The 16,183-nt window shown below is 39.3% G+C and overlaps 2 protein-coding genes across 2 annotated transcripts in view; both read left to right on the top strand.

Moving 5' to 3' along the window:
• LOC125874890 (uncharacterized) overlaps window positions 1–16,183 on the top strand; it is a 942,258-nt gene that overhangs the window by 662,559 nt on the left and 263,516 nt on the right. The window lies entirely within an intron of this gene.
• The window catches only part of LOC125873812 (uncharacterized), a 33,630-nt gene continuing 28,406 nt past the window's right edge, over window positions 10,960–16,183 (top strand). Inside the window, exon 1 of the mRNA XM_049554661.1 lies at window positions 10,960–14,964. Coding sequence (XP_049410618.1) covers window positions 10,960–14,964 — 4,005 coding nt within the window. The remainder of the gene's footprint in view (window positions 14,965–16,183) is intronic.

Below are 16,183 nucleotides of genomic sequence, written 5' to 3'. Positions count from 1 at the left end.
CAATCCCAAAACCATAAACCCTAAACCGTAAACCCTCAACCCGAAGACCAAAACCCTATACCCTAAACCTTACACTCTACACTTTACACTCTAAGCCCTAAACCAGAGACCCTAAACCCTTAACACTAACCCTAAAGCCTAAGTCCAAAACCCTAACCCCTAAATCCAAATTCTAAAACTTAAACCCTAAACACAAAACCATAAATCCTAAACTTCAAATACTAAACTCAAAGCCTTAAACCCTAAAATCAAAATCCTAAACCCTAAACCCGAAACATGAAACCCTAAACCTAAGCCCTAAACAATAAACTTTAAATCCTAAATCCTAAATCCTAAATCCCAAACCTTAAACCTTAAAGCTAACCCTAAACACTAAACCCTAAACCCTAAACACTAAACCCTAAACCCTAAACCTTAAAACCTAAACCCTAAACCCCAAAACCATTAACCATTACCCTAAACCCTAAACCCTAAACTATCCACCCAAAACCCGAAACCCTATACCCTAATCCTAAACCCTAATCCAAATAGCCTAAACCTAGAACCCTAAACCCTAAGCCCTAAACGCTAAACCCTAAACGCAAAACCTAAAACCCTAAACATAAATCCTAAACCCTAACTCCTAAACCCTAAACCCTAAACCCAAACCCTAAACCCAAACCCTAAACCTTAAACCCTAAACCTTAAAACCTAAACCCTAAACCCCAAACCCTTAACCATAACCACTAAACTCTAGACCCTAATCCCTAATCCTAACTGTAAAACCCTTAATTCAAACTTTAAAGCCTACACCCTAAACCTAAAACACTAAACTCGAAACCCAACACCCTATACCCTAAACCCTAAACATTAAACCTAAACAATAAACCCAAAACCCTTAATAATAAACCCAAAAACCTAAATGTTAAACACTTAACTCTAAACCATAAACCTAAACCCTCAACCCTAAACCCTTAACTACAGACCCAAATCCATAAATCCTAAACCTTCAACCCAAAACCCGAAACCCTATACCCTAAACCTTAAAATGTAGACATTATACCCTAAACCTTAAACCGAAAACTCTAAAACCTAATCTGTCAACCCTAAACCCTAAATCACAAACCCAAAACCCTAAACCCTAAACCCTAAACCTTCAACCCGAAACCCAACAACTTATACCCTAAACCTTAAATTCTAGACTGTACACCCTAAGCACTAAACAGAAGACCCTAAACCTTAAACCCTAAACCATAAACCCTAAAACCTGAAACCTAAATCCTAAATCCAAACTCTAAACCCTAAATCCTAAACCCTTAATACAACACCTTAAACGCTAAATCCAAAACTATAATCCCTAAAAGCTAAGCCCTAATCCCTAAACCCTAAACCCTAAAATCAAAACCCTACATCCTAACCCTAAACCCTAAACTCTAAACTCAAAACCTCAAACACTAAACCCAATCCCTACACCCTTACTCTAAACCATAATCTCTAAACCATAAACCCTAAACCCTAACCCTAAACTTTCAAACCTAAACCCTAATCCCCAAACCCTAAATCATAAACCCTAAACTCTAAACCCTAAACTCTAAACCCTAAACTTTAAACCCTAAACCCAAATGCAAACCATAAACCTTAAATCTTAAACCTTGAAGCCTAATCCGACAACCCTAAACCCTAAACCTAAACCACAAACCCTAAACCCAAAAAGATAAACCCAAAACCCAAAACCATAAACAATTACACATTAAATCATATACCATAAACCCTAAACCCTAAACTCTAAGCCGTGAACACTAAACATTAAACCGAAAACCAAACCGTAAATCTTAAACCTTATATCCTAAAACCTCAACCCTAAACCCTTAACCACAATCCCAAAACAATAAACCCTAAACTCTACACCCTCAACCCGAAGACCAAAACCCTATACCCTCAACCTTAAACTCTACACTTTACACTCAAAGCCCTAAACCAAAGACCCTAAACCCTTAACACTAACCCTAAAGCCTAAATCCAAAACCCTAACCCCTAAATCTAAATTCTAAACCCTAAACCCTTAGCACAAAACCATAAATCCTAAACTTCAAACACTAAAATCTAAGCCTTAAACCCTAAAATAAAAATCCTAAACCCTAAACCCAAAACCTGAAACCCTAACCTTAAGCACTAAACACTAAACTTGAAATCCTAAATACTAAATCCTAAATCCCAAACCCTAAACCCTAAACCCTAAAGACTAACCCTAAACAATAAACCCTAAACCATACACCCTAAACATTAAAACCTAAACCCTAAACCCCAAAACCATTAACCATTACCCTAAACCCTAAACTATGAACCCGAAACCCGAAACCCTATACCCTAATCCTAAGCCCTAATCCAAATAGCCTAAACCCAAAACCCTATAACCTAAACCTAAACCATAAACCCTAAACTATAAATAATAAACCAAAAACCTTAAACCCTAAACCATAAATCATAAACCCTTAACCCTAAACTCTAAATCGTAAACCCTAATCCCTACACCAGACACTAAATTGTAAACCCTAAACCCTAAACCCAAAAACATAAATTGTCAACACTAAACCCTTAACCACAGACCCTAAACCTTAAACCTTCAACCCAAAACCCAAAACCCTATACCCTAAACCTTAAACTGTAGACTTTACACCCTAAGCCTTAAACCGAACACCCTAAACCATAAACCCTAAATCCAAATTTGAAAACCTAAACCCTATATCCTATAGCATAAACCCTAAATTCTAAACCCTAAACCCTAAATTCTAAGCCCTAAACCCTAAACCCTAAACGCTAAATCCTAAACCCTTAATCCTAAACCCTAAAACCTAAACCCAAACCTTAAACCTTAAACCATAAACCCTAAACATTAAAGCCTAAACCCTAAACCCCAAACGCTTAACCCTAAACCCCAAACCCTTAACCATAACCACTAAACTCTAAACCCTAATCCCTAATCCTAACTATAAAACCCTAAATTCAAAACTTTAAAACCTAGACCCTAAACCTAAACCTAAAACACAATACTAAAAACCCAAAACCCTACACCCTAAACCCTAAACCTTAAACATAAATAATAAACCCAAAACCCTTAAAAATAAACTCAAAAACCTACACGTTAAACACTTAACTCCAAACCATAAACCCTAAACCCTTAACTACAGACCCAAATCCCTAAAAACTAAACCTTCAACCCAAAACCTGAAACCCTATACCCTAAACCTTAAACTGTAGACAACTCTAAAACCTAATCTGTCAACCCTAAACCCTAAATCACAAACCCAAAACCCTGAACCCAAAACCTTCAACCCGAAACCCAACACCTTATACCCTAAACCTTAAATTCTAGACGGTACACCCTAAGCACTAAACCGAAGACCCTAAACCTTAAATCCTAAACCATAAAGCCTAAAACCGAAAACCTAAATCCTAAATCCAAACTCTAAACCCTAAATACTAAAACATTAATCCTACAACCTAAACGCTAAATCGTAAACTCTAATCCCTAAAACTTAAGCCCTAAACCCTAAAATCAAAACCCTACATCCTAACCCTAAACCCTAAACCCTAAACTCAAAACCTCAAACCCTAAACCCTAAACCCTAAACTCAAAACCTCAAACCCTAAACCCAATCCCTACACCCTAAGCTCTAAACCATATTTTCTAAACCATACACCCTAAACCTTCAAACCTAAACCCTAATCCCCAAACCCTAAACCATAAACCCTAAACTCTAAACCCTAAACCTTAAACTCTAAACCCTAAATGCAAACCATAAACCTTAAATCTTAAATCCTGAAGCCTAATCCGAAAACCCTAAACCCTAAACCTAAACCACAAACCCTAAACCCTAAAAAATAAACCCAAAACCATAAACAATAAACAATAAATCATAAACCCTAAACCCTAAACCCTAAACTCTAAGTCGAGAACACTGAACTCTAAACCCAAAACCAAACCCTAAATCTTAAACCTTATATCCTAAAACCTCAACTCTAAAGCCTTAACCATAAACCCTAAACCCTAAGCCCTGAACCAGAAGACCAACACCCTATACCCTAAACCTTAAACTTTACACTTTACACTCTAAGCCCTAAACCAAAGACCCTAAACCCTAAACCCTTAACACTAACCATAAATCCAAAACTTCAAACACTAAACTCTAAGCCTTAAACCTTAAAATCAAAATCCTAAACCCTAAACTCGAAACTTGAAAACCTAACTCTAAGACCTAAACACTAATTTCTAAATCCCAAATCCTAAATCCTAAATCCCAAACCCTAAACCCTAAACCCTAAAGCCTAACCCTAAACATTAAACCCTAAACCCTAAACCCTAAACCTTAAAACCTAAACCCTAAACCCCAAAACCATTAACCATTACCCTAAACCCTAAACTATCAACCCGAAACCCTATACCCTAACCCTAAGCCCTGATCCAAATAGCCTAAACCCAAAACCCTAAAACCTAAACCTAAACCATAAAACCTAAACTGTAAATAATAAACCAAAAACCTTAAACCCTAAACTCTAAATCATAAACCCTAATCCCTACACCAAACACTAAACCTTAAACCCTAAACCCTAAACCCTAAAACATAAATTGTCAACACTAAACCCTTAAGCACAGACCCTAAACCTTAAACCTTCAACCCAAAACCCAAAACCCTATACCCTAAACCTTAAACTCTAGACTTTACACCCTAAGCCTTAAACCGAAGACCCTAAACCCTAAACATAAATCCTAAACCCTAAATCCTAAACCCTATACCCTAAACCCAAACCCCAAACCTTAAACCGTAAACACTAAAACTTAAAACCTAAACCCTAAAACCCAAACCCTTAACCCTAAACACCAAACCCTTAACCATAACCACTAAACTCTAAACCCTAATCCCTAATCCTAATTGTAAAACCCTAAATCCAAAACTTTAAAGCCTAGACCCTAATCCAAAACCTAAAACACTAAACTCGAAACCCAAAACCCTAAACCTTCAACCTAAACAATAAACCCAAAACCCTTAATAATAAACTCAAAAACCTAAACTTTAAACACTTAACTCTAAACCATAAACCCTAAACCCTCAACCCTAAACCCTTAACTACAGACCCAAAACCATAAATCCTACACCTTCAACCCAAAACATGAAACCCTATACCCTAAACCTAAAACTGTAGACATTATACCCTAAACCTTAAACCAAAAACTCTAAAACCTAATCTGTCAACCCTAAACCCTAAATCACAAACCCAAAACCCTAAACCCTAGACCTTAAACCCGAAACCCAACACCTTATACCCTAAACCTTAAATTCTAGACTGTACAACCTAAGCAATAAACCAAAGACCCAAAATCTTAAACCCTAAAACATAAAGCCGAAAACCTAAAACCTAAATCCTACATCCAAACTCTAAACCCTAAATCCTAAACCCTTAATCCTACACCCTAAACCCTAAATCCTAAACGCTAATGCCTAAATCCCAAGCCCTAAACCCTAAACCCTAAAATCAAAACCCTACATTCTAATCCTAAACCCTAAACTCAAAACCTCAAACCCTAAACACAATCCCTATACCCCAAGCTCTAAACCATAATCTCTAAACCATAAACCCTAAACCCTAACCCTAAACCTTGAAACCTAAACCCTAATCCCCAAACCCTAAACCATAAACCCTAAACTCTAAACCCTAAACCCTAAATGCAAACCATAAACCTTAAATCTTAAACCTTGAAGCCTAATCCGAAAACCCTAAACCCTAAACCCTAAAAAATAAACCCAAAACCCAAAACCATAAACAATAAATCATAAACCGTAAACCCTAAACCCTAAACTTCAAGCCGTGAACACTAAACCTTAAACCCAAAACCAAACCATAAATCTTAAACCTTATATCCTAAAACCTCAACCCTTAACCACAAACACAAAACCATAAACCCTAAACCCTAAACCCACAACCCGAAGACCAAAACCCTATACCCTAAACCTTAAACTCTACACTTTCCACTCTAAGCCCTAAACCCAAGACCCTAAAGCCTAAACCCTTAACGCTAACCCTAAAGCCTAAATCCGAAACACTAACCCCTAAATCCAAATTCTAAACCCTAAACCCTAAATACAAAACCATAAATCCTAAACCTCAAACACTAAACTCTAAGCCTTAAACCCTAAAATCAAAATCCTAAACCCTCAACCCCAAAACCATTAACCATCACCCTAAACCCTAAACCTTAAACCTTCAACCCAAAACCCAACACCTTATACCTTAAACCTTAAATTCTAGACTATACAACCTAAGCACTAAACCGAAGACCCTAAACCTTAAACCCTAAACCATAAAGCCTAAAACCCAAAACCTAAATCCTAAATCCAAACTCTAAACCCTAAATCCAAAACCCTTAATCCTACACCCTAAACCCTAAATCCTAAACTCTAATCCCTAAATTGTTAGCCCTAAACCCTAAAATCAAGACCCTACATCCTAACCCTAAACTAAAAACCTCAAACCCTATACCCAATACCTACACCTTAAGCTCTAAACCATAATCTCTAAACCATAAACCCTAAACCCTAACCCTAAACCTAAACCTTCAAATCTAAACCCTAATCCCCAAACCCTAAATCATAAACCCTAAACTCTAAACCCTAAACCTTAAACCCTAAACCCTAAATGCAAACCATAATCCTTAAATCTTAAACCTTGAAGCCTAATCCGAAAACCCTAAACCCTAAAAAATAAACCCAAAACCATAAACCATAAACAATAAATCATAAACCCTAAACCCTAAACTCTAAACCGTGAACACTAAACCTTAAACCCAATACCAAACCCTAAATCTTAAACCTTATATCCTAAAACCTCAACCCTAAACCCTTAACCACAAACCCAAAACCATAAACCCTAAACCCTAAACCCTCAACCCAAAAACCAAAACCCTATACCCTAAACCTTAAACTCTACACTTTACACTCTAAGCCCTAAACCGAAGACCCTAAACCCTAAACCCTTAACAATAACCCTAAAGCCTAAATCTGAAACCCTAACCCCTAAATCCAAATTCTAAACCCTAAAGCCATCGCTTCCTCATTTATCAATTTTTTTCTCTCTCTAATTTCTCACTCTACGTGAAATTCTCTCAATTTTCAGAATCACGATTACAGTTCCAACGGCTACTGTACCAGCCTGAAATGGCGCGTGAGCCGCCGGAGGACCTATTCAGGCCGTCGGATCAGTCCAATCAGGAGCGCATGGATCAGAGGAATAAAACCCACCAACAATCGCCCACTACTTCATCCAGCAACTCTGTGAAATCGCGTCTCAATGAGGCGATCAATATCGCGATTTCGGAGAGGGAGTTAGATGGGATTCGAAAAAACATTCCCTCAGATCATAATGATGTGTTTCGTGACAAAGTGGTTAGGGGGAATGATTCTCCTAGTAAAGAGCTACAATATACTAAAAAATCAGCTGATTTTATCGTCCCAATCGTGAGATCTGAAGAAGTGAAGTCTGCGCAAATCTCTGAGAAATCGCCTGAACGCCGCCTTCAAATTCGAACATCTTCCCAGCAAATTCGAGGAGGTTTGAACACTGGGGATTACTCCCCAGATGAAGAGCTACATCTCACTGAAATTTCGAGTGAAATGGATGCTCGTATCGCCGGCGACCATGATTCCGGTGGTGGAAAAACGCCACATAAGAAAATTAACGACGAAGTTTTCAAGGCAATTTTTCTTCTGGTAATCAGATTGAACCTACTAATATCTCTGTTAATGTAACTCAAATGCAGGTCCAAGAGGAAATTCCGGCGAAGTTGATCGGAATTCAGCCACAACAAATAGACACTCACCAGCCGGAAATGCCAGAGTCAATGAGTAAGTATGAACCCAACCAAAAAGGGAACTCGTCCCATAATCATGAAGATTCGACCAGCCGAAAAACATCTCGACAAGTAATAGAGGAGAGGGATATTGAAATGCAATCCAAAGAGCAGCAAAGAACAGGGCCAACTCTAAAGGATCGCCTGGTGACTGCAGGCAACAAAGCCATTGAAGTAATTGATGTGGAAGGCTCATCCCAATTCTCTTTTGGAGTTAAGATGACTGATACAAATCCAAACAATGAGGGACAGCAAAAGCCAGGTAAAGAGGTCTATTCAAATGCTGTTCTTAGTACTGATCATCTGCAGGTACAACAAGCCAGCAACACCAAGTCGCAGGACAATGCTCCAAGTGAGGAGGGAACTCAATCAGGTAAGTCCACTAAATCCAATCTCGTTCTCAATGCTGTAGCTCTGAGTGATAGTGAAGATCAATTACACATGAATGCAAAGGAGCAACAGGCAGGTAGCCTGATCGAACAGGAACAGGTAAGGGGAGACACTAGAACCCATCAACAAATGGATCAACACCAGCACAAAGGAACTGATAATCTGGTGCAAAATCAGCAGTACAACCAAGGGGGGAGTTCTGAACCTAGTAACTACCACAATACATTCCCTAAAATTTCCAATAATTTTGAGAAACATGTACACCAGGCCCAAAAAAGTCAGCATATCCACAATCCAAATCAATCCAATGATCAGACCAATCCCAACAACATTCAGCATACCAAAAAAGACCAAATTAGTGATCCAGCACCTTACACAGTAGTGCAAACCATGGCTGCTAAACTTAGGCACAATCAAGCTCAAAAAGAAATTCCCATCGAGCTGGTGCCCCCTAAAATTACATCCAAACAAGGACTACCGTCTGTCATTTACGATATGGATGATTTTATGACAAAATTGGCTGTGGATTGCAGATACACTTTGATAGGAAAATTTAGCAGCACCATGCCTAAAATGGAACTCATCAGAAAGAGTTTCATCATGCAAACTCAACTAACTGGGGGGGCCAATATAACTCACTACAATGCAAGACATGTGTTTATCGACTTGGAAAATGAACTTGATTACAACACAGTGTGGACACAACAAAGAATGACTATTGAAGGCAAACTTATGAGGATACAGACCTGGACTCCAACCTTCAGACCTGAGGAAGAAACACCCATCGTACCTATATGGATTCTCCTACTAGGGCTACCTTGGCACTGCTTTAAAAAGGAGTTTATAACACCCCTTTTATCTCCTATAGGTAAAGTCTTGTACCTGGACACAGCCTCCATTAAGAGAACCAGAGCTAGCATGGCTAAGGTAAAAGTCCAAGTTGACTTAACTAAAGCTAGACCTAGATATGTATGGATTGGACTAGATGAGGCAGATCTTACAATAGGGAGATGGCAAACCATTGAATATGAAAGTATTCCTCCATATTGTGAATATTGCAAACATCAAGGACACATGATATATGAGTGTAACTTCAAAATAAGGGATGAGGAATATAAGCAAAGGAAGGAGCTGGAAATCGAAAAGAAAGACAAGAATAAAAGTGAACAAATACCAAAGGGTAATGACAACAAACAAACCAAGGCACAAGAGAATGAAGAGGGGCAAAACCAAAGCAACAAAGAAGCTCGCCATAAAAGACAAGCTGTACAGCAAAAGGAGGAAGAATGGCAAACACAAAAAAGGAAAAACAACAACCAGCACGAGGAAAAATCTCAGAAAGCAGTGTGGAGACCTACCTCACCACAAAACAGGAGGGCAACCCAACAAACAGGTATAACGAATAATTCTAATCATAATTCCTTTACTAATCTGACCATGCAGGAAGTGCAACATGAAGACAGGGAGGAGCCAACTAGAAATGAAAGGACACAAATACAAGGAGCAAAAGACAGGTCTGTAACAGACCTGCAGCAAGCAACTCAGGCATTAGAAAAGGGAAACAAGGAGTACAACAAGAGCACAGGTATTGACTCAATGCTCCCAATCCCCACACACCCTAATAATGTATCTATTTAATGCAATGTTGAAGTTGAAGGAGGGTTGGATGGGGGAAGTCAGGAGAAACATGCTAACATGCAGGACGGGGTATCCAAAGGGGGGAATTTGACTCATGTTTTGCATGAGGGGGTACACACTGACCATAGTCCAGACCTTAGAGCCTCTGCAACCACTACTGCGCAACAAGACAACACGCAACAACAACAACAACTGCAACAGCAGCAGACAGTAAATGCAAAACGTATTAACGAACAACAAGGTAACATTACTGAAACGGGGCAAAAGAAACACAATGTTCAGGCCAATAAAGTAATCGAGATTAACAAAGCCAAGCAACAGGCAGGCAAAGGGGAGAATCACAGTTCAAGTGGGGCAGCTATGGCAAAAGATATGGGGGCCAAAGCTAGTACAAGCAAACAAGGGACCACCCCAAAGAGCAAGAATAAACTGAGTAAAAAAAAGAGGGAAGCAACTAACAAAAAATTACAGGCACAACAAGGAAATGTTCAAAACCAGCAGGAGGAACAGAAGAATCAGGACAGCAACTGTCAGAGGTTCATTATGGTGGATGATCTGCAGGGTATGGATATCACTCCACTACAAACTCAATATCTTACTCCCTCTCACAAGGATCCCCCGGACAGAACTGCAGCATGCAAGATAAACTATGTGCCAGCTATTGACGAATATGATGTGGAGAATTCTGAGGATGAGTTAGATATAGATAATCAATCCCTACAAGATCAGGAGGATGATGATGAGACTAGTGAGCTGTTGATTAAAGCTTTTAGTCTGCATAATGCCAATGATCTAGAAGAGGAAATCCACCAGGTATCAAGTCAACAAGGACTATCACCTAGAGGAATGCATTATAATAAGCTCCTGACCAAACATGGGCAGAACCCCATTGCTGTCATAGCAGGCAGACCAAACACAAGGCTCTTTACTTCCAAATCAGCTCAATGATCAGTACACTCATATGGAATGTAAGAGGGATCAACACCCAAGGTGTTATGGAAAGACTCAAAATGCTCAAGAAGATGCATCATATTTCTATTATATCTATAATGGAACCATTCTCTGACAATACTCATGTTCAGTCCTTTAAACAACAACTTGCTATGGACCAGGCTACGAGTAATTGCAATGGTAAAATATGGTTATTTTGGAACTCAGATGTTGATTGCAAAATAGTAGAGGAGGATGAACAACAAATTACTTGTGAAATTATCCATAATGAGCTGCAAACTCAATTCACTACCACATTTATTTATGCCAAATGCAAGGACCATCTTAGAAGACCTCTTTGGGACAGAATGCTTCATCATGCCAATGTTACAACCAATTCTCCTTGGTGTGCAGTAGGGGACTATAATGTTATCACTTCTATGGATGAAAAATTAGGAGGGGTGCCTTACAACATGAGGAAAAGTTTAGAGTTCATAGCTGTAATTGAGGCGTGTGGGCTGCTAGATCTGGTCTTCAGTGGACAGAAATTTACATGGTCTAACAACAGGGGTATATACAACAGGGTGTGGAAAAGATTAGACAGGGCAATGGTAAATGACTCTTGGCTGGAAAAAATGCCCCAAACAACTATCATTCATCTCCCCTCAGTGGGATCAGATCACTGCCCTCTATTGATGGAAATGAAGACTAGATGTGAGGATCATACTAAATACTTCAAGTTCCTGAATTGCTGGACTGATCAGCCTAACTTCATTGACATTGTTCAAGCATGCTGGGAAAGGGAATTGGAGGGCAACAGTATGTGGAGGTTCCACCAGAAACTCAAAAGACTAGCTGGCAGTCTTAGCTCTTGGTCCAAGGGACAATTTGGAGACATCTTTACCAATGTCAAGGAATATGAAAATAAAGTTAAAGTTGCTGAGGAAAATTTTATCCAGTACAATACAGAGGAGAACAGATCTGCCCTACATGAGCTGAATGCAGAATACATCAGATTTCTAAAGATGGAGGACTCTATACTTAAACAAAAAACCCAACTCCAATGGTTTAGAGAAGGAGACAACAATACTAAATACTTCCACTCATTGATAAGAGGAAGAAGAAGGAGACTTTTTATACACAGAATCCTAAAGGAGGATGGGGACTGGCTACAAGGTGATGAGAATATTGCAGCTGCAGCTTGTGATCACTTTCAACAAATCTTCACAGGTGAAGATAAGAGCATTAATGCGGGGCCTCTTGAATGCCTTCCTAGAATGATTACTCAAGAGGACAATGATACACTGACTGCCAAGCCTACTCGGGAAGAATTAAAAGAGGTGGTTTTTTCCATGAACCCGAATTCAGCAGCTGGTCCAGTTGGCATGAATGGTTGGTTTTTCCAGAAATGCTGGCAGATCATCAAACACGACCTGCTAGAAGTCATCCTAGCTTTTTTCAGTGGGCAGATAATACCCAAATACTTCTCCCACTCATGCATTGTTTTGCTGCCCAAAGTGAGCAATCCTAATAAGCTGTCTGAATTCCGGCCTATCAGTTTAAGCAATTTCACCAGTAAAATTATTTCTAAACTATTAAGCTGGAGATTGGGACCTATCTTACCAAATCTGATTTCCCTCAACCAATCAGGCTTTGTCAAGGGGAGGAGTATTTCAGAAAACATCATGTTAGCTCAAGAGATCATCCACCAGATTAAGAAGCCTAATATTGGGAGCAATGTGGTCATTAAACTGGATATGGCAAAGGCCTATGACAGGGTCTCTTGGTCTTATATCTGTCTGGTATTAAGGAAAATGGGCTTTGACGAGAAATTCATTGACATGGTATGGAGGATCATGGCAAATAATTGGTACTCAATTATTGTCAATGGAAAAAGGTATGGTTTCTTTCAATCTACTAGAGGCCTAAAGCAAGGTGATCCACTATCACCTGCCCTATTTATTTTAGGGGCTGAGGTCCTTTCTAGATCATTGAACAACATTCACAGCAATCCTAACTATCATGGGTTCTTTATGGAGACGAGAGGTCCTCAAGTTAATCATCTTAGCTTTGTGGATGATATTATCATATTTACTTCAGGAAGGAAAAAATCTCTTGAACTGATTATGCATACTCTGAACATATATGAAGAGACTTCTCGACAACTAGTGAACAAAGACAAAAGCCATTTTATGGTCCACTCCAATGCATTCAACAGCACTAGGGACAGGATTAAGAGAGTTACTGGTTTTAAGCAAAAGGAGGGTCCTATTACTTATCTTGGATGCCCCCTGTACATTGGCAGGCCAAGAGTCATTTACTTTTCCGATCTCATCAACAAAGTGGTTAATAGGATCACAAGATGGAAGGCAAAAATCCTGAGCTATGGAGGCAGAAATACACTAGTGAAGCATGTGTTACAATCCCTCCCCATTCACATTGTTTCTACTATATCTCCTCCCTCTACAGTTATCAAGCAAATTCAGTGTCTTATGGCAGATTTTTTCTGGGGATGGAAAAATGACAGGAAAAAATATCATTGGTCCTCGTGGAAGAATTTGAGTTTTCCGTATGAGGAAGGAGGCATTGGTATGAGGAACTTAAAGGATGTGTGCATGGCTTTTCAATACAAACAGTGGTGGGTCTTTAGGTCAAAACACACTCTTTGGGGTGATTTCTTTAGAGCAAAATATTGTCAGAGATCCAATCCTATCAGTAAGAAATGGGACACTGGTGACTCCCCTACCTGGAAACATTTAATGCATAACAAAGTAAAGATTGAGGAGCACATACATTGGACAATCAACTCTGGAACTTGTTCTTTCTGGTGGGATAATTGGTTAGGAGTTGGGCCTCTAGCACACTTCTCTAATGAAAGCAACAGGTTCAATAACAACACAGTGGTTGATTTCCTGATTGAGGGCCAATGGAATCTCGAGCTGGTGATACAGCAGGCCCCACACAGCATGGTAGCAAACATCTTAGATACTCACATTCAGTACCAGCAAGGTATACCAGACCAGGCAGTGTGGAAACTCAATGCTGATGGAAATTTCACTTGTTCCTTTGCCTGGAATGAACTCAGGGAAAAAAGGAGCAGGTCTCAGTTTTATGCCTTTATTTGGCATAAAAACATCCCTTTTAAATGCTCCTTTTTACTATGGAGGGCATTAAAAGGGAAGCTGCCTACTAATGAAAAAATCTCCAGATTTGGAAATGAACCAGTAGCATGTTTCTGCTGCGACAGACCTGGGTGGGATACTATCGATCATATCTTCAACACTGGTCACTTTGCAACACATGTATGGAAGTACTTTGCTTGTCATGCTGGAATCCAAACAGACCACACCCCTCTTATTCATCTAATCATGAGATGGTGGTCGACCAAGTCCAACAATAAAGCTCACAAGTTAATTCTCCAAGCTACTCCAATATTCATCTGCTGGAATGTATGGAAGAATAGGTGCGCGAGGAAATATGGAGGGAAGCAGTCTAACGCCTCTAGAGTTAAGTACGCAGTTTACAAGGACAACTACAAGCTTCTGACTACCACCTTCCCCTATATCAGCTGGCCTTCGAACTGGACAGACTTGATCAAACAGGCAGGGAAATGTTTCCATGATACCAAGGTGCTTATGGTGTATTGGCAAAGACCTCCTAAACAATGGGTGAAATTAAATACAGATGGTAGTGCTTTAAGTAACCCTGGGAGAATAAGTGCAGGAGGTATAGCTAGAGAACACAATGGTGAAATGATCTTAGCTTTTGCGACCCCGCTAGGAAATGGAACCAACAACGAGGCCGAAATAGGAGCAGCCATCTTTGGCATGACATGGGTAATTCAACTAGGCTACAAGAATGTCGTGTTGGAAGTGGATTCACAACTACTGGTGGACTGGATCATGCATAAAGCCAAACCCCCATGGAGTATCAACACACAGCTACAGCAGCTCATCAGACAAACACATTCTTTTCGATGCAAACACACATTTAGGGAAGCCAACTTTGTGGCAGACTCATTATCAAAACAAAGTCACAAACTTACATGTCCTCAAATATATAGCAACAGCCAACAACTACCAAGAGAAGCAAGAGCCTACAATCAATTAGACAAGATCGAGATGGCAAGTTTCAGAAGAAGGAAAATAAAGAGGATCAAAGAACCCCCTTGAATATGTGCATAGCATATTCTCTTTAGCTATGGTTTATGACTATAGTTTCTTTGAATAGGCTTAGGTTTCTTTTGTTTTTGGTTATTGTAAGGGGAGAGTCTCCCTTATTTATGTTTTCCTAGAACCATTGTATTGAGAGGAGTCCTCTCCTTAGGTGCATAGTTCTAGGTTCCTCATTTATAGTATGGGAATGAGTTGACTAACCTTAGTAGGTAGGTCGACTTAAGACCCACCATAGGATCGGAGGTTAGGTTTATGTCCCCCTCCTTGTACTTTTTTAAACTCATTTGAGCTTTTTATTTATGCTAAGGCCTGGGGGTGTTGCTAAGCCCCTGACCCCCCCAAGGGTCGTTCAAATAAAAAAAAAAAAAAAACCCTAAAGCCTAAACACAAACCATAAATCCTAAACTTCAAACACTAAACTCTAAGCCTTAAACTCTAAAATCCAAATCCTATATCCTAAACCCGAAACCTGAAACCCTAACCCTCAGCCCTAAACACTAAACTCTAATTCCTAAATCCTAAATCATAAATCCCAAACCCTAAACCCTAAACCCTAAAGCCTAACCCTAAACACTAAACCCTAAACCTTAAATCCTAAACCCTAAAACTTAAAACGTAAACCCTAAACCCCAAAACCATTAACCATTACCCTAAACCCTAAACTATCAACCCAAAACCCGAAACCCTATACCTAAACCTAAACCATAAACCCTATACTGTAAATAATAAACCAAAAACCTTAAACCCTAAACCGTAAATCATAAACCCTTAACCGTAAATCATAAACCCTTAACCTTAAACTCTAAATCGTAAATCCTAATCCCTACACCAAACACTAAACCTTAAACCCTAAACCCTAAACCCTAAAACAAAAATTGTCAACACTAAACCCTTAACCACAGACCCTAAAACTTAAACCTTCAACCCAAAACCCAAAACCCTATACCCTAAACCTTAAACTCTACACTTTACACCCTAAGCCTTAAACCGAACACCCTAATCCCTAAACCCTAAACCCTAAATCCAAATTCTAAAACCTAAACACTATATCTTAAACCCTAAACCCTAAACTCTTAACCCTAAACCCTAAATTCTAAGCCCTCAACACTAAACTCTAAATCCTGAATCCTAAATCCTAAATTCCAAACCCTAATCCCTAAAGCCTAAC

Source organism: Solanum stenotomum, chromosome 8 (genome assembly GCF_019186545.1).
Source record: "Solanum stenotomum isolate F172 chromosome 8, ASM1918654v1, whole genome shotgun sequence".
Classification (NCBI taxonomy): Eukaryota; Viridiplantae; Streptophyta; class Magnoliopsida; order Solanales; family Solanaceae; genus Solanum; species Solanum stenotomum.
Note: the sequence above shows the minus strand (reverse complement) of the source record. Positions and strands in the feature narration are given on the sequence as shown.